The sequence below is a fragment of the Xiphophorus couchianus genome, chromosome 23 (assembly GCF_001444195.1).
Source record: "Xiphophorus couchianus chromosome 23, X_couchianus-1.0, whole genome shotgun sequence".
NCBI classification, from domain to species: Eukaryota; Metazoa; Chordata; class Actinopteri; order Cyprinodontiformes; family Poeciliidae; genus Xiphophorus; species Xiphophorus couchianus.
In genome coordinates this window covers 8,586,133-8,605,630 of record NC_040250.1, presented here as the reverse complement: position 1 = coordinate 8,605,630, position 19,498 = coordinate 8,586,133, and the positions used below count along the sequence as shown (strand labels likewise).

General features: G+C 36.8%; 2 protein-coding genes across 6 annotated transcripts in view; both read left to right on the top strand.

The window, feature by feature from the left end:
• Positions 1-352: 352 nt before the first annotated feature.
• Positions 353-8,759, top strand: LOC114139723 (protein eva-1 homolog C). 2 transcript variants are annotated; one of them, XM_028009810.1, is made up of 8 exons: positions 353-524; positions 2,640-2,848; positions 4,422-4,545; positions 5,188-5,340; positions 5,431-5,574; positions 6,186-6,257; positions 6,345-6,425; positions 8,116-8,759. In XM_028009810.1, the coding sequence occupies exons 1-8, from the start codon at positions 428-430 to the stop codon at positions 8,499-8,501; spliced, it is 1,266 nt and encodes a 421-aa protein (XP_027865611.1). In that variant the 5' UTR covers positions 353-427; the 3' UTR covers positions 8,502-8,759. The 2 variants fall into 2 exon arrangements, with proteins under 2 accessions (XP_027865611.1, XP_027865612.1); XM_028009811.1 differs by lacking the exon at positions 6,345-6,425.
• Positions 8,760-10,248: 1,489 nt separating this feature from the next.
• The window catches only part of ocrl (OCRL inositol polyphosphate-5-phosphatase), a 28,183-nt gene continuing 18,933 nt past the window's right edge, over positions 10,249-19,498 (top strand). For 2 of the 4 annotated variants that reach the window (XM_028009019.1, XM_028009017.1), the window contains exons 1-6: positions 10,250-10,689; positions 11,095-11,174; positions 14,567-14,658; positions 15,874-15,912; positions 16,177-16,290; positions 18,935-19,120. In XM_028009019.1, coding sequence (XP_027864820.1) covers positions 10,648-10,689; positions 11,095-11,174; positions 14,567-14,658; positions 15,874-15,912; positions 16,177-16,290; positions 18,935-19,120 — 553 coding nt within the window. In that variant the 5' untranslated portion in view covers positions 10,250-10,647. Of the gene's footprint in view, positions 10,690-11,094; positions 11,175-14,566; positions 14,659-15,873; positions 15,913-16,176; positions 16,291-18,934; positions 19,121-19,498 lie in introns of all 4 variants that reach the window. The other 2 variants (XM_028009018.1, XM_028009020.1) reach the window with 2 other exon arrangements.

Sequence of the window (19,498 nt, the reverse complement as noted above, 5' to 3'; positions counted from 1 at the left end):
ACCACAGGGCATCTCTAAATATGAACACATTTGTGTTTCTGCAAACTGTAATATAACTTTTTATGTTGCATTTGAAGCCCTGGCTTCTTCTTTTCTGAGCGGCTTTTCAGTCCTTTGTGGTAAAGGACTCGTTCCACCGTGTTTCACAAAGTCTCTTGATTTTTTTTCTGTTTGATACGGTCATTATCGCAGCATAACATTTTCATTTCTGACAGTATAATTGCATATAATTTGCAGAAGTTTACAAAACCATGACATCGTCATCTGGGTTTTACCAAATTGTTTAAATTGTCTGGTTTAAACTGTTGTTCACACAGCGAACTGCAGGGAGGCTGTGTTTTGTATTTTTCTTTTTGCAGACACAAAGGCATCATTGACCCGTTTCCAAGCACAGCAAACCCCAGTGCTCCGTTACTGAACACTCACAATGATAGAGGCATGGAGTTTCTTCACATCTTTAGGTTTTCTTTCTCTTTTTCTTGCTCTCAAGACGCCCGTTGCACTTTCGGCACCTGATTTATCTCGTAAGTTCCTTACTTTCCTCCCTTTTTTTAATGTGTGGTTGAAAAAATGCTGATGCGTGATTTTCCACACGTTTGGGCTTCTACAACAGGAAGCGTCGGAAAGACATTTCCTAACAACATGCACATCCTTTTTTCTGAGCTGATGATTTAGCTGGAAGACTAAAATCAGGGTAAAGAGGCAGCAGGAAAAAATATGAGGGGAGAACCAGATATCTTTCTTTTTTTTGATAGTGAAAGTAATTGCTGTGTGGTGATTTTTGAGACAGTTTTGATTTTAAGCTTTGTGTGACTGACAGTAGCTGTAGCTTTTGTTTGGCAACAAGCTAATAACGGCTCTTTGTGAATAAGTGCCTGGTACGGCCAGAGCAACCAAGCAAAATGTCGCCTATGTAGGACATTACATTGCTGTGCAAAAGTATTCAGACTTTCTATGCTTTTCCTCATTTTGCAACCATAACTCCATTGTATTTCATTGAGATTTTATGCAGAAGTAGTACCAAAATGTGGAAGGAAATGATGCAGATTTCAAGATTTTTTGGAAAATAAAACTACAGCATGCATTTGCACTCATCCCTCTTTATTCTGATATCCATAAGTAAGCATATCAGAATATTCATATTTATGGAGTCCAACTACTAAAGGGCTTGAAATGTGTTGTAAAGCATGAATAAATATTCCAGGATCTGGAAGTAAAGAGTTAATAGAGACATACACTTCAAGCTTGCCACTTGCAAAAGATGGTTGTACAAAGAAATAGTTGAAAACATGTTCTGCATTATTTTCTTCCACTTTACAAATATGTGCCATTTTGTTCCATCACATAAAATCCTGATAAAATGCATTAAAGGTGACTTATTATGCCTCCTCAAACAGATTAGGATAAGAATATAGCCACAAAATCATTCTTAAAAATGAGATTTTAGTCTGCTTATTTTGAGCTCCTTTCAGATTGAGATGTTCTAGGGCCTCTTGTCACTTTAAATCCAAATAATCTGCTGCTGGCCACGCCCCCAAACTCAACGTTTACACATGAAAGTGGCTGCAATCTGACGCACAATTATACAACTGTACATGTTTAAAAAGCAGAAGTAGAGGCTCCTGTACAGCCAACAAGCAAGCAGCAAGAGGTTTCTGGATGGTAAGTCAACAAAAAAACACCACTGTCTGCATATGAATTACTTTTAGTTGCAATTACACTCATATTGATTTACCTACATGACTTATAAATATATATATATATATATATATATATATATTTTATAAACTTTATTTCTTATGGTTATATTTGTGTTGTTAATATTTAACACCTTAGATGGAGTAGCTTGTCAACAAATAACCAATTTTTGGGGATCAATAAAGTCTATTCTATTCTGTTCTATTCTATTCTATTCTAAAACCAGATAACCAAATGAGCTGGAACTCAGTTTGGGTTGCTAGGTGACGGGCGGAACTCTGCTGGAGTTGCTAGGTGACAGCTCAATGCCCGTTGATTGTGACGTTGGAGGCTTTTGTACCAAAAATATTAACATAAACCTCAGGGTGTTTTTTTAATCACTTTGGCTGTTTCTAGAAGCAGTAGAAACCCAAACTGAAGTACAAAAACTTGCAAAATATGAATTTTGTGTAGTAGATTCCTTTCTCTAGATTCCCTAGTTTGTGTTTATACTAACAAATGTGAAAGTTATCTTCTAGAAATAGTCAAACTACATTCAGTCAGTCACTATTCCATTAAATATGAACCACAGTCCCTGAGTTTTGGCTCACCAGCAGAGGTGGATCCCACATGACGGCATCAGAGGAACTACTGTACATACATAAGAGACGGGGGGCTGCTACAGGAAATACAGATGGGAGGGAGGACTTCAGCGCGGTGTCTTTGTGTTTCTGCGAAACATGATTGTATGTGTGGTCATAGTCCAAACATTGTCTTGGAGAGCTACACCCAGTGACGGAGACTTGGGGACACCACCCTGTCCACATGAAGCAGGGCTGAGTCACATGGACTGTAAATAGTCACATTTATGTCTTACAGACCACTAATTGGTTAACAAGACATTCCTGATGAATAAATATGAAAGAGGGAGGAAGTGAAATAATCTCCTATTTGTGTTTCAGTGTATCTCCACAGTATTCTGAAGAACCACACGGCTCACGCTTGTGAGGGAGACCTGCTCGTCATCAAATGTCCCTCCAGGACATCCGTAGCCGTCCTATCGGCCTTCTATGGAAGACGTGTCCCTTATAAACACTTATGCTCTGCACCAAACACAAACATCACAGCAGAGGAGGAGGACACAGATTGTACTTCCTCCACCGCTTTAGAGGTAGATGAAACTGCAGTCATGTGATTTATTACAGGTAAAACTTTTCCAGTTTCACATCTAGGCTCTGTAACATCAGAACAGTTAAAGACAGACTTACAGTAAACCAGCACCCACCAGTTTTACCACCTCTTCAACAAATCTGTTCCCAACAGACGTTCATAAAAAAAAAAAACAATCTCAGTTTCATCATGGCCTCGGAGTGAGATACTTTCCATGCCACTGCCACCAAAACAATGTTAGCTTCTGACCGGGGACATTGGAAACCCACAGACAAAATATGTCATTGAATTTTAAAAAACTTTTCTCACTTTTAATTATTAGATTAATTTAGCATAAATGCTGCCTCATACCTACTGATTTTAGATGACAAAGATTTCTGTAGTGAAATTTTTTTATCAGGTTATATATTGTGCCTTTATTAATCTGATGTTGAATATATTACCAGATAAAACTTTCCACCATAATCCCCTCTTTTGATAAGAAAATGTCATGTTTTTATAGTAATCCGGTGGCAGTCCAAGATTTTTGGGGCCCTTAGCAGATTTTCATTTGGGGTCCCCGATACCAACATTTTAACACCAGCTGCTTTATCACTCCTAAGCTACATTATGTGTGTAACACACCTACTATCATTAGTGTGGTTTTCTAATTAGCTCACATCACACCGATGTTGTTATGGCTGTTAATTTTAACTTTACAGGAGTAGCTAACAAACAAAAATGTTTGGATTTTGAAATACAGAGTGGTATTTAAGTCTGCTGTATTATTTGAACTATTTGAATGTAACATCAGCTGATAAACAACAAATTTTTGCAAGTTTGATATCTAACATTTCCCAAAGAGTGGCAACAACAAAAACAGATTCACTTATTACTATAAAAATGATAGAAAATGTTTTTCTTCTTCTTCTTCTATCTCTAGCTTCAATAAGTTATTTTAACGTATATTTTATAGGGCTGGACAATAAACCAATAACAATATACCGATAGATACTTGATCAATATAAGTAAATATGATAGAATATTCAATACATAGAATACACACCAAACTCCAATTCAGAACCGCACAGCATTCTGGGAGATGTAAGCAGCTCAAACTCTCAGAACCAGCTAAGAAAGGTTGGTGCAATCAACTAACTAATCACTCTTTGGTTACCTAGCAACTCACTCACTCTGTGGTTACGTAGCAACAGCCTGTTAAGCAACTTGCAGTTTCAAGTTTCAGCACTGTGCCTAGTAAATGCTTAAAAATAAACAATGATGAGGAGTAAAAAGTGGGGACAAAAGTTTTACAGATATTTAAAACAAACAAATAAAATCACTAATTATTGATATTGATATTTATCAATATTGGCTGATGTGAAACTCTTATACAGTGTTTTCAGCCATATCTAATAATTCCATTTGTCAAAAGATTAAAATTTATGATTTGAAAATGTATTGGATTCCATTTTTTCATTTTCCATTTTTTCCACATCTTCCCTCCAACCCTCTGAGGGCCCTCACTTTGAAAAACACAGATTTATTACATCATTGATTCATGTAGAATACCAGATGTTTTCCTGCTGTTGCAGAAGGTGCAGTCGGAGTGTCAGGACGAGCGGTCATGTCACATTCCCGTCCTCGCTCCTGTGTTTGGACCGGATCCCTGTCCACTCACCACCAAGTACCTCTTGGTGTCCTACAAGTGCAAACCAGGTACATCAAAGTACTCATTTGAAAACAAATGAGTACTTTGAAAACAAACTACTGTGTCTTAGATTGAATTAACTATACTAAACAATTTGTTTGTTTTTCAGCTCAATATGCTACATGGCAAATGTCACATTAATGCTGGAAAATCCCTGCAATGAATGTTGGACTCATATTTTTTACATCACACACATATGGGGATATTACCAGTGATAAAAGACTTTTACAATATCCAAGTTGACTTGGATATCCGCATTCGAAAAAAAAACAACAACCTGTGTTGTTCAGACTGTCATGAAAAGATCAGATATACAGTAAGTCGCATTAAGGCAAAAAAAAAAATCGGATTTGGGTCACTTTGGGCTGCTGTGTGAACCACCCACCTTATCAGTACATCAGGCCGCTGAACGTCCTGACTCTAAAAAAACATTTAATCCCAAAAGAGCATCCACAGGAAGTGGTGCAGTCAGCCTGAGGCCAACGCCCAGCAGCATTCAGGATCTGCTGCCAGCTTCCTGGAGCCAGACGCCACAGGACACCCACTGAGTGTCCCACTCTCACTCAGTGGGACACCAATCATTTCACAGTCTGAAACATATCAGTCTGCAGATGCTTATCTGGTTTTGCTTCATAATTTGTTTTTTCCAGAACACCATCACACAAGACTTGTGTGTGAAAACGAGCGTCTGAGGCTGTTGTGTAAAAACGAGTCTGTCCTCGCCATCTACTCTGCTACGTTTGGACACCTGCTTCATGGAAGTCCCAACTGTCCTGAGGAGCCAGGATCAAAATCCGACATGGGTCTGAAGCAAACATTTAGTGACAAACAGGGGAAAAACTGGAATATCTGTGAGGTGTGATTTATATTTGTCTGTGTTTTGTCTGTTTCAGAGTGTTTGTCAGCTGTGGCTCTGAGGAAGGTTTCCCGCAGGTGTCACGGCAGAGAAAACTGTTCAATCTTTGCAGATACTCAAACCTTTGGGGACCCTTGCTTCCCCGGCACCAGGAAACACCTGCGAGTCTCCTTCACTTGTGGTAAATAACAGAGTGGATGGTGTTATCCACAGCTGAGGCACACCGCAAAACACAAAACATTACTAAGTATTCTTGGTTTTTAGTGCAAATATCTTAGTAAACTTGAAATAAAACAAAACTAACTTACAAGTAAATTTTCAGCGAGATGTAAGAGTTTGTTTTAAGTAAATAATTCATTAATATTGATAAAAGTACTATGATGATGATGTTGCAAAGAAGGATTCTTCATAAAATGAAGAAAAACATGGACAACCCTGACCATCCTCTTCATCAGATCTTGGGAAAACATAGTGTCTTCAGTCAGAGGCTTTTTCAGATTCTCTGTAATACAGACCGCTACAAGAGTAGATGCCAATAGCCATCACTATTTACTTTTTCAAGAATCTGAATTATTTTAGAATTGTAACTGAATTGAATTGAATATTAAGGAATTATTGACTTAAAATAAACTCCTACATCTTGCTGGAAAGTTACTTGTAAGTTAGTTTTGTCTTGTTTCAAGTGTAATAAAATATTTCCACTAGAAGCTAGACCAAAAATACTTGATAAAATTTTATTGTTGCAGTGGAGCATGGCATTCTCCTGATGTAAACATATAATTTCCTCTTTAGTGCCCAGATATCTTCTTGAAGATGTGGGTCGAGGGTCGACTGATCCCTTCATGATTTCAGACCTCACACACGGTGAGGCACTAATCGGATTTTCTCAGGTTTTGTTGTATGATCTGCCCGGCTGACTGGTCTCTGAGCCCAGACCCCTCTCACCTGCAGGTGGATGGTACACTGGCCCCACCTACAGGCCGCAAAATGTGCTCTTTACCAACTGTCTGGAGATCATTGAAAAACTATTGGGTATGTGCTCTGATACCCTGAGACACCATGGGGTCAAGTTTTTTTAACGGACCCTTCTGGTGTATTTTCCCACAGTCAGATGTAGAACAAAAGCCTAACTTCAGGCGTATAACATTTATTTTTTGAAAAATGTGTTTCTTACTAACTTACAGAGAACTCAAGTTAGAAGTTAAGCCAGAGACATCAGCATTCTAAATAATTAGTTATGGCATTTGTGTCAGGGTTTCTTTGTGTTGCTTCCTAAAAATGCCCATATGACAGTTAGGTGGGCGCCCCCTTGTGTTGCATAAATGCGTCTGCTTGTTTAGAAAATTTGCAAGTTTTTGTGCACTTATGAAAGAGTGAAAAGGTGGAAAGATAGGCTCACCCATCGAGGAATATCAAATCTGACTTCGTTCAAATAAAAGCAGCTGTAATGAGTTTTCTGAATGATTCATTGCCCTCTCACATTGCCAGATTTCCCATCCATCCATCCATCCATCCATCCATTTTCTATACCTGCTTATCGACACGCGTTGAATGCTGTTGTGTATGCCCGGAAATTTCGGGCATGCGCACAACGCTTGAGGTGTGCGCATGCGGTCCTTTTACTTGTTATCTGTAGCTGCGATGCCGCAGTAGAACAACCCCGTCAGCAAAATGAAACCTGGAGATGTAGGCATTATTAATTTAGTTTAGAGCGCCGCAGCAAAGGAAAAAATAACCCAGAAAAACTGCTGAAGAGCAACTCAAAACGCCTCTTATTCTTCTTTTTTCTCCATATGGTCTACATTGCATAGACACGTTGCCATAGCAACTGACTGACAACAGCGCCACTAATGTATCAGGATTTTCAACACCAAAAAACGCACAAACATTTCCCAGAAAAATAACAACACATTCAGTCCGTTACAGTTTTGATATTTACAGGCTTGATATTTACTTTGCAATTATTAAGTGATCGACTGAATGCAGCTGTGGTTGATTAGCTTATTTAAACACCTACTTTACTGATGATCTGTCAGAGATGATGTGTGGATTGTCTTTTTCCGCAGCACATCTGCATGTTAAGGTTGTCAAAGTCAAGCTAGCATAACCGACATACTTCCCTCTCCCTCACTTTTTTTTTTATTAAAACTTCTTCCTGGCCTCCTTTTCTCATTGTTGTAGTGTTGCATCCCTTTTTCTTCTATATATCATGCATACATTTAAGATTTAGTGTGTTATATTGACAACTTGACAGCTAAAACTAGTGGTCTTTCATGTAAAATATCTATAAATGGGGTTCATGGTGAAAGTGTGAAAAAGCTAAAGGCCTATGAAGAATCTTGCTAAGAACTGTAAAGTATCACAATAAACAAAAATAAACACACCTGCCTGCACACAATTAATCATGCTAATGTTGAGGATTCCTGCAGTAAAGCTGATGGTGGGTGGGGTATGGTTGGTGTCAATTTAAATCTGTTGTTGGGAAAAATGTTTAACAACCAACCAGATTCTCTCTGCTTGTGTATTAATTTTATTTTAAAACCACTAAATGGATATCCAAGACTATCCATTTAGTCTTGGATAGTAACTGGATGAACATTATTGCATTTTAGGACTTGAGGTGAATTTATTCCTGCTGTATGTTGATATAACTACATCTTTGGTCTACATGAATATGGAGTGTGTTTGATTTGTGATTAATGATCCCTCTCCTCTCCTGCAGGTTTCCCAGAGAGAGTGGCTCTGTACTTTGTCTCTGGTATTTGTGCCGGTCTGGTGTTCCTGCTCTGTCTGTTCGGGCTTCGCTCCACACTGGTGAGAGACGTTAAAGATCTCGTTTCTGACCTGAACTATCAGCTGAAAGCCTCTCGCAGGCATCGCAAGGAGCTCATGGACGACCTCTTTGACGAAAATGTCTCAGACACTTCCTCCTTCCGCCACCTCACGCAGTCGTACCGCGCAACGGAGACGTTCAGCCCGTCCACCTTGTCAGTGGAACTGGTTGAGCGAGAAGTGCAGCAGACCAGAGCTCATCCCAACGGAGACATCTGGCCACAGCTGGACTCTAGTCCTTACGCCATTCACAAGATTAAAACGTACAGCAACTGATTAAAATCTGACAGAAACAAAAAGGAACTTTCATTTGCTGAGTGTCATTAATGTAGCAAAGTTTAGTGGGATTGGTGCACTTAAAATTAAAACTGACCACATGTTCTTTTAATTAATAATATCCTCATAGGAAAATCTTCCACCACTTTAACTGTTTTTATTAAACTGGTTTGTCTGATGTATGAAAAATATGAAATGAACACAATGTAAAAATATTAAAACTAATAAAAACTTATTGGTACTCCATACAGTGATGTATTTCTGCATCCATGCACCCACCCTGCATTTATTTATTCTAGTGGATCCTATATCCTGATTGGTATTTATAAATAAGAACAAACTGCACTACTAGAGATTTTAAAGAAGCTTTAATATAATATCCTTCAAATTGGTTCAAGTCCAATCTCCTCTATCCAAGAAGTTAATTATTTCTGGTGTAGAGCAGAGAATCACCATATTGATGGTTAATAAACCGTGACAGATACATGGGCCAAAATTATTAGTCAAAAATACTCACAGCCAGTAGCGGCTGGTGCTAAAAAAACTGAGGGGGGCGCACACAAACAAACAAATGAAAAACAAACAAAACAAATCTTAAAAAATAGCACTATTTGAACAAGAATTTTGCCCTCCTTTCCTTCTGCCCTGCAAATTTCTCAATTACATTCTTGTTAAAGTCAGTCATCTCTGTGAGTAGTCTTTTCTCCATTGACAACATGGCCAATGCATTCAGCCTGTCCTGAGTCATTGAGTTTCTCAGAAAAGTCTTGATTCTTTTCAGAGTTGAAAAGCACCTTTCAGCTATGCTAAGTTTCCCCCAAAAACTTAGCTTCATTGCATTGTCTAGGTGGCTGCGGCTGTTTTCGTGCCGTTTGCATTTTTCTGAAAGATGTTTTAAGTCTCTTACCCCAGTTGTTGTCCACATTGCCTCCGTGCCAGAACTTTGAAATAGCAAACACGGAAAGCAGTAAAATGCATTGCTTAATGCAAACGTAACCGTGAATCGACCTAACGAACTGCAGCTGCGCTAATGAGTCGAATCGGGGATTGTCCAATCACACAATGTTTTAAAAAAAATTAGCCAGTACTGACGCTCTACCAGTAATGACACAACAAAATGGGTGTGTCCGGGACGCAGAGCGCTGCGCCCTGTGGAAAACCTTAAACAACCAATTAAAAGTCAGCCTCAGATCACCTGCTTGCCAAAAGTTGATGCGCCTACATACACTCTCATTAGGACGGCGCCCTGCACATAGGAAGTGTGCACAATGTGAGCAATTAGAATTATGTATTTACTATTTTAATAAATTCTAACATGTCTATTGGACACACAGTATGAATAAATACATTTCTAAGTATTTTGCAGTTCAGAATAGAAATCATTTATTATCTAAACAATTTAAAGGGGGCGGCGCCCAAGCGCCCCCTACTGGCCAGCCGCCACTGCTCACAGCCAAAAAATGAAAATAAATTAAGGAAATAAATGAGTTTAATTTTTATTTATTTTTTGTGCTAAGCAGATGTTTATTACAAAACCTAAAAACATAGTCAATAACTTTTACAAAAACATCTACGGCGCTGGGTAGCCATTTAGCCACCCAGCTAACTAGAGCAAACCAGTGGTTATCTAGCTGAATTTAGTTTTGTAAGATTTTTGAATAAAAGTGTTAGTGGATACTCCGTGGCAGTAGGGGGCAGTATAGTATTTATTCCTGATCCACTTAATTCTGGAAGCTGGACTCCGTCGGTGTTGACGAAGGTGGGTGGAGGAGAGAGCCCACATAGCGATCTCTTTACTGGAGGAGCAGCAGCATTTCTGCTCCCAACTGCCCGCTCACGCTATGCTGCCCGACCGGTTGGCCTCCTGACACCGAACGGGACGCGAGGAAAGCGGGATAACATAACCGTATGTGACAGAGTTATGGACGCTAATCGAGATTTGTGGAGCTCTGCGGCTCGCTGAAACATTTGAGACCCCCCCCCCCGCTGCCTAAGCAACGGCTAGCATTAGCCGCTGAAGACAAACAGCTGCCCGGAAGGAGGCCGCCGCGGCGCCGGGTTGGGATTTAACGTTCCTCGCCCCGACATTCCTGCCGATCCCACACAAAGCCAACCGCGAAGGGGTATTTATGTGTTCCGGGTAAGAATGGAGTCCACTTTGGGGATATCCAACGAGGAATGCTTGGCAATATCCTTTAAGTGATGTTTTCGTTTTATTTTTAGTTAGGGTTAGCCTAACCTTAGCTTTATGTATCTTGATAAGAACACAACCGACTTTTAATCCCCTGCTAACCATATGAACATATAATGCTACTAACATTGACTAAACCTATTTATATTTCAGTAACTGTCATTATTTAATCTAATGCAGCTGCTTCCAAACTGCATCCCTCTGTCCTGTTTTCCTTCAGATTATTTTGACTCCTGTTTTCACTTTCTATGGTTTCATTTTAACATCTATCTGCTGCCAGAATGAAACTAATCGATCAGTAAGCGCAGTGGGGTAATGATTGAGTTGAACAGGCCCTTTGTTGTGGTGTCCACGCTGCTCCCTCATCCTCCATCACATTGATTCCTTGATTGAGCTGCTCACACTGTGAAAGGTCAGGAGCTGAGGTCTGGCCAGAAGGAGCCCAGACTGCTGTCTCTAATTGAACGCAATGGAGAGTTTATGTAAGTATCAGATATATAAAATCAGATTTTAGTGTTGCACAGCTGGTAAATCAATAGCAGATTGTGTTCGTGTTGTCAAGACATTTTTCTGTGCACTGATCATAATTTTCAGCTAATTTCTGAGCTTTGGCTTTGGCCTGCTCATGCTTATTTTTAACTGATTCTGTTGTCTCTTTAATAACTGTAATATGAGAAAACATAACAACATTCAAAATATTTTTAAACAACGCATCTTTTATTGAGTGAAGGAAGCCTCCTGCCACATTGTCAGGAATAAATAATTTTCAATTCACAAAGTTAAATACATTATACTGTATAGCTAATTGATTTTCTGCTCATAGCTAATGAAAAAAAGATCAGAATGCAACACTAGACCACTAAAAACATTTTTAAATACAAAAACATGGGCTAATAAATAACAAGTATGTTTCATAACTGCTTAAAAGTTATTTTCAAAAGGTACTCATTCATACTCTTCTATTAAATGACTATGAAATGAGTATTTTAGTGATTACGCAAACGGTAGTTTCTACGTGTTTTCTATTAGAAATGTTTCTGGAAAGCATCTAGCATTTAAAAACGGAATACATTTCAAAAGGACAAAGTTTACCAATGTTCCTATATTCTTTTCAGCCATCTTGACTTTAATTACTTGTCACTCAGTAAAAGCTTCCACACTGAAGAGTGTTGTTGAATATTAGCTCTTTGTTAAACATGGCACCATAATATTATTATTAAATATTGAGATTACTTCATATTTTCAGCTACTACCCTCTTTATCCATCATCACAAAGTTTCTGTCACTCTTTTTAAGCTTTATTGTCTTAGTGTAACCCTTCTTTGTTTGTCTCAAGTCCAGTAGGTTGACTTCACAACAGACACATTCAGGTTCACTGAATTTATAGATAGAAAATCACGTTGGTTTCTGTCCTTTTACATTAAATAAAATACAACAAATAAACCTAAACAAATGACTGGGCAATGGCTCCCAATGAGCAGTTAACGGTTGTAAAATTAAACACAGCTAATTACGATAATAGTTAAAACAAAACAAGACAAAGTTATATATGAAACCTTTTATATTATTACATTTGTCTAAAAATATATGTTAAAATATAATGTTTATAAAGGAAACACAGAGGTGATCTCAATAAATAGCACAGTTTCAGAAGGCAGCATAAAAAGGGGGAGGAGCTGTCAGTTATTGGTTGCTATGGTAACCACCAACAGTCAAGAGCAACGTAGCAAAACGTATGTAGCAATAAACATCAGAACATCACATTTTTTTGACTAAACAAAAATAAAGTTGAGGAATAAATGAACAATTTTTTATAAACTTCACATCTACATTATTGTTGAAATAAAACCATGTTACTTTAGGACATATTGATTTTTGAGACGATTGTTGTAGTTCAGTATATTGTGCGGATCCGTGGGGCACAGAGTAATTTCTCAGTGCATTATTTACTGTAGGGTTTCAGTGTTTGGTGTTTTGCTTTTTTTTTTTTTTGGATTGGCTGCCATGGAGCCTGAACGTATGTCATGTATGCAGAGTTGTGTATATAAGAAATGTCTCATCAGTCAACATCCAGCGCCCTGCTTTATAAACAAAGTATGGCTTTCAGCATGCAAACATGCAAGATAATCAAAGCACTGTAAGCAAGTGAACAATGTCACACTGACAGACAGGATGTGTTGTTGGAAAGCAAAGTTGATCCAGGTTTGATCAGAACTTCTTGGTTCCAGGATTTTTAGCTGAATGAGAAACTTTTTTGTTGCCACTGGATTGTAATTTAACAGGAAGTCATGTGGTAGATCATGTCTAGTGTCTGTTTGACAGCTGCAGGGTTTGCTTAGTGATAGTGGGAGCTGTGTGTCCAATCACCAGTATAGCTCCCAGTTAGTTCCACCATCATCCACCTCACCACAGATTATTCTGAATTCCTTCGCTTGGTCTTGGGCTGTAATGAGAGTCACACGGTCTCTAAGCCTCAGGCTGTTTAAACCATATTAACTCATCCAAGAAGCAGTTCTGATGGGCCAAATTAAACTATGACAGCTCAAATATAATATATACATTTTGTCATACCTTTATATAATAATAATAAGTTAATGATTATTTTTTCACCATGAAAGTTGTCTGTTTATAGTAGAAAACTGTAAATGACTGCGTACTTTTCTCTTCTTTGTACCAATCTGAGGGAATTTAATTAAATTGTTTTCCTACAATACAGACAGTTTTGGTGGATTTTAAACTTCATTAATGGGGTTTTTATTGTGAAAACAATAGATAAAAATTCTCATCATGACACGCAATGTTTCATGATAAATAATAAACAATATAATAAATTCTTACCGCTAATATATAAGCTAGCAGAGGTATATCATAAATAAACAGAGGTTTCTCTTTTCTCTGTTCGTGTCATTTTTGGAAATATTCCTTCTTGCAAAAATCACCATAAATTGAAGGATTATTTTAAGATGACCTGGTTTTAAAACTAGAGCAATCAAGCTGTAAAGTAGGTTAATTAATTGGGATAAAAGGTTTCCAAACGTAATTATTTTATTCTCTAAGTGTTGCTCTATAAAGAGCAGACAGAGAGGTGATAATCATGTTAACTAAATTCTGTTAGCTTAGGTCATTGGCTGAAAATCCTAAAAACATAAAAAAAGAAGCACATTTCTCAAAAAAAAAAGTAATTGTTTAGCAGCAATGGGAGTAGTCTAGCAGATTTTTCAGTGAATATATTGTGAAGTCATGGTATTTTACTCTGGGTTATGATATGACTGGATGCAACCCCTCTGCAGTAGATTTTTGGTTTGTAGTTTGTGATGTCTGAGGTTATCCCAGTTGATTCAGAGAACTCCCTGTGACGCATTTAGAAAGCCTGAATCATTTTTATTGTGAAGCGAAAGGGAAGTGTGGGTAGAGCGCTGATTCAATCCCAGTCAGTTATCGGTGAGTGTTTCCCTGCCAATATTAACATTCATCAAAGATCTGAATCCTTTTGTTTTAAAACTTTATAACTTATTACTTTTTAAACCCTGAATAATTCAGTTTTTCCCTCAGACTTGTCTTTATTAACTTTGAACGAAGAACAGAGCCAGCCTGCTTGTTATTTTTCCACCGTTGTTTGCTTATTCAGCTGATTTAACCTAACTGCAGTTTAGAGGATGAATTTGCATGAATGCATGCTCTCTTTTTACATACTAAATTTGCATTTTGTTCCATTAATAAAGATTAAAATCTTCCCAGCACACGCATCTTACTTGTGCTGAATGATTGAGTTTTAATTGCATTATGGGTTTTGTGATGGAAAAAGTAAATGACTGAATTCAGTAAAGCTGAATTCAGTCATTTCAACATCAGAATCTGTGCTGCTCTCATCTAGATTGGGCGTTTTGGCCACTCCTGATGCTGTCGTGTCTCGTCCAGTGGCCCAGTTATCCATACCTGTGAACCAGAAATTTGAAATTATACGAGGTATGTATCTTTTTTTCTTCTCAGCGTTAGACATTAAACATTTTTCTGCATATTCTGATCATTATTATTAAATATTCTGTAACTCTAAAATTGTTAAAGGATTCAGTAAAACGTGATGTTTAACGTATTAAACATTTTCACCCACAAGCTTTCTTATTGGGATTTGAGGTGTAGAAAAGTTGTGTGTGTGTATTTGTGAAGTGGAAAGGAAACGATACTTAGTTTCGCATACAGAAATGTGGTGTGCATTTTTATTCAGCCACAATTGAGCGAGTACTTTTACCGAGGCCTGTCACGATAACAAATTTTGCTGGACAATATATTTTTCCAGAAGTTATTGCGATGAAACTATAATGTTGTTTTGAGACTATTTTCATGTAATATAGTGATAATAATGACAAAGTAATGCAAGAAAATATTGTCAAAGATCAAGAAACTTTAAATTATAATTAACATTTAACACTGGAACTGGAAGACATTTTAAATATCCAAAATAAATAATTAACAAAATAGGAAATAAAATGAATTATGAAGTCACTGTAAACAAAATTATCCTTTAAAAAAAGGCTAGTTGAGACTAAAGCATCAAGCTGAAGACCAATTTTGGTAAAGAGAGAAAGGGAAAACAATAAATCATGAAATCATTGAGATTGTTTTAATTTGTGATGCGATTAATTAATTTATTGATTATTGTGACAGGTTTTCTATGGTCATGAACTTTTCAAGTCTTGCCCAAGACTTTTGTGTTAGATTTAGGTCTGAACTTTGATTAGGTTCTCCTAGCACATGAATATTATTTTATCTAAATCATTCTATGAGACTCCATCTTGTTCGCAAATGTTCTCTGGCAGACCTCAACCCTTTAAATGCAACTAATTTAAATTTCTAATTAGGTTATTATGGAAGGTAATTGGTTGCACAGGATTTTAGAATAAAGGGGATGAATATAGATGCATGCCACACTTTTAAGGTTTTAATGTGAGAGAATGAAATAAAAACCATGTGTCATTTTTCTCTTGAACTTTTGGTTATAATGTGACAAGGTCACATCTCTGTAATGTGAAAGTGAAAGTTAAACTTTCACTTTTTAATTTCCACTTCAAAGAGACATTTTAAAGTAAACTCAGACCGTTTCCCTCTGAATTACCTGCAGGTTCACTCCCACTGCCGACCTTTGAACTTAACCGTTTTCCTTTCTATTTTGTTTCCCTCCAGAAGCTGAAGAGGCTCTCCTGATTGACTTTTCTGACGATTGTGAGTACTTCTTGAGTTTAACTCCACGCATCCAATCAGCTTGTTACAAGTTTCAGACTCATATTTGCAGAGTTTAGTTCTGCTCCCTTTCCCAGACGTATATTTTTAGAGAATGCTTGCAGCACAAAGCGGCTTTATTTAGCTGCAGAGTTGGGCCATAAGTTGCCAAAGCTCGCTGAAGGAATGCTGATTTAGGTTGCTGTTGTGTTTCTAATGTGTTTGCAAAATCCAAACGTGTCTGACATGCAGGTGTTTTTTCCTCAGCGAGTATTACAGTACGAATCAGAGGAGAAAGGTCTCCAGAGCTGATGCTGGAGCTGCAGGACGATGAGCGGACTCAGACGTTCTTAACGCAGGTGAAAAGCGCTCAAGAGCAAGGTGAGGCTGCTTGAGTCAGAGAGGAGATTAATTATTGAGTCGCTCATCTAACATTTATTTACTAAGGGTGGATTTCGCCACGCTGCTCTGATCTCTGTTCTCTCCTCTTGTGCACACAAAGAAACACACCTCGAATTAAGACTTTAAATATGGACTTTTCCACTTCTGCTGCACTCAAACCAGAACTACACATCAGTATATACTAGACCTGTCGCAGTAAATCAATTAATGGCATAAAAAATAAATACAAGCTCAATGATTTCCATTTGCATGATTTACTGTTTTTCTCTTTCTACCAAAAACTGGTTGACAAAAGTTTTCAGTCTGGTGCTTTGGTCTAGACTAGCCTTTTTTTGTTGGATAATTTTGTTTACAGATAGTTTATAATTCATTTTATTTATTATTTCTGTTGTTTTTGTTTATTTATTTTGGATATTTAAAATGTCTTCCAGTTTGAGTGTTAAATGTTCTTTATTGGTCTTTGAAAGAATGAACTTTGATTATTACTTGAAAATTGTCTCAAAACAACAATATTATCATTTATTGCAATAATTTGTTGAATGATTTATCGTTTGACAATATTTGTTATTGTGACATGAACTTCAGTGGACAGAGTTATCACTACAAGGTGAATTATTCTGTCCTAACTTTGTGTTTATTTTCATGAGAAATAAAAAAATAACAGGAAGTCTAATGAGGAATCACTTGTATGAAGTGTAATTTATGCTGGTGTTGAATGTTTTCATTAACTTTTGTGAGGGAATATTTAAACTGATTTATTTTTATTTTAGATTATGTAGCCATAAAAATATTTGCATGTATTTTCTATTTCTATATCAATTTTCTATTGAAATATATATATTTTATTTTTTTTCAGTGTTATGTCAATCAGTTTTATGTCTGATTTATGCTGGTAAATCCATCAATTCCATTTTAATTTAGTTTATTTTTTTTGCACCAATTCAGAATTATGCACGTCTCAAAGCACCTTACAAAAAAAACAGTCCAGTTATCCAGTCGAATTCATTCATCTACGTTCCAAATTGATCTTAATTACCATCCCAGTCAGTTCAGTTCAGTTTATTGAAATTTTTTTAAACTCAGACATGCATCATTCACACATCCTGCACTGCCATTGCATTGAGTTGTTGACTTTGCAAAAATCCCTCATTCTGAGCAGGCATGCGGCAACAGTTGCATGCAAAGACGAGGAAAACTCGTCTTTAACAGGAAGTGAGTAACTGCACTCTCTCCTGAATTAAAAGTTATGTGGCAATAACTCGCATAAGAGGTTAAATGAGTGTGAACACCACTTATATTGAGTTTATTGGAGTAATAAAATAATGTTCTCAGCGTTTGAAACAGTTTTACAGGTCACACACAAGAAAATAATTTACGATTGGTTAAAAATGAGTGATTTAAGTAATGGCTGCAGCAGCTGATGGAAGTCATAACAAGGGAATTGTGAAAAAATCTTTGTGCTTCTTGTGTTACGAGCAGCATGGTTGTCTAAATGCTGACCTAGCTGTTTTCTGACTTCTCCATCAGTAAAATTTTTAAATTCCTGTCCTGGTTGCCGCCTGTGACCAATTTCCTGGAGAGATAAAGATTTTCAAGGAGGGTTTTACTTCGAGTTTCCTTCTTTAACCTGTTCATCCAGTTTGACTATTATATTTACTGTTTGCTTTACTGAAGAAAGCCACTATCCGCAAGACCACAACAAACAACCCAAGCTACAAGCTATGGTTCAGACTCTTATAAAGTAAAAGAAAACTCACTTTATATATAGTTTGCCCTGTTTGGAACAACAACATTGCATGATCAGATTTATTAGTTTTTATTCATTTAACGTCATTCCTCTGATGAAATCACCCTGGATACAACATCATACATTTTAAACGTTTCTTGTTTTGTTTCCTCATTTTTTTTCATGCTTTCCTTTTTATTAAATTTAATAAAATTTCCAAACATGGTGTCGTGCACTGTGTACTGCTGCACCAAAACATTTAAGCCGTATGTGAGAACGCTGCATATTTCAGGAAAAAATGACAAGAATAAAACAAACAATAAAAGGTTTCTGATGACTAGGGCTGAGCTTCATGATTTTTGTTTTTTGTTTTGGTTAAATCTGTTGTAGAAATTATGTGGATTACTTGATGCATTCATTTAGGTCAGAGGTGTCTTAAATTTTTGCATTGTGGACTAAAAGTGTTCGAGCGCTACAAGAATCATTCATTTTGAAAGATTTTTAAATAAAATTACCCTCCAAAAAGTTTTTTAACCTTCTGAACAAACTGAACTCACTTATATTTTAGTTAAAATGTTCCAAATAGAATAATTACTGTAGAAAATGTATCTGTAAATTGGTTGAAAAGGCTTATTAAAAGACAGCCGTACAGTTTCTTACATTTTTGGGTTTGTTTTTCATTTATTTGACGTTGAGAAAAAAATCTTTGAATTAAATTTTTTGGTATTTTCTTTCATTAAATGGTCATTTACAGACATCTGCTGAAACAGATGAAAGTTACTTTGGTATTTGCATTTCTTGAGGACATCAGCTGTTTTTATATTTTAAATTAATGTTGTAAGAGATACATATTTGCTTATTTAAAATTTTTTCTGACTGTCTGTTTAATCTTTCCAGTTGCGTACAAGCTAAGTAAACCCAAAGCGATGGAGCCGCTCACCCCAGCGGCGCATCGAGGTCCGGTTCCGGTTCCACCACAGCGGGCCACAAAGACCGCCAACAGCAGCGGAGACCACCAGACCAGAACCTTCATAGCTCCGGTCTCCAACCTCAACAACGCAGCAGGAAATCATAACGCCACCGGTAAAAATCAGCTGGTTTAAAATGTTAAAGTTTGACATTTGAACTAAATCAAGGGATTTTTTTTAGCCTGGTTTTAACCTTAATTAAAAAAAAATATATATAAAAGAATATGATTGAATATTAAATTATTTAATATTATAATTACATTTAATATGTAATATTTATTTATTATACTGAAGTTGCTTTAAATATTTTTTATGTAAATAAACCTTTACTTTCATGGTTTAAAGGGGCGGTATCATGTAAAACTGACTTTTTTTTAGCTTTAAGTTATGTTATAATGTTATTCCCTCATCAAACACACAATATTATATTTTAAATAATATTGTAATATTATTAAATATTTTAATATTTAATCTTAATTTTTCTTAATCCTGT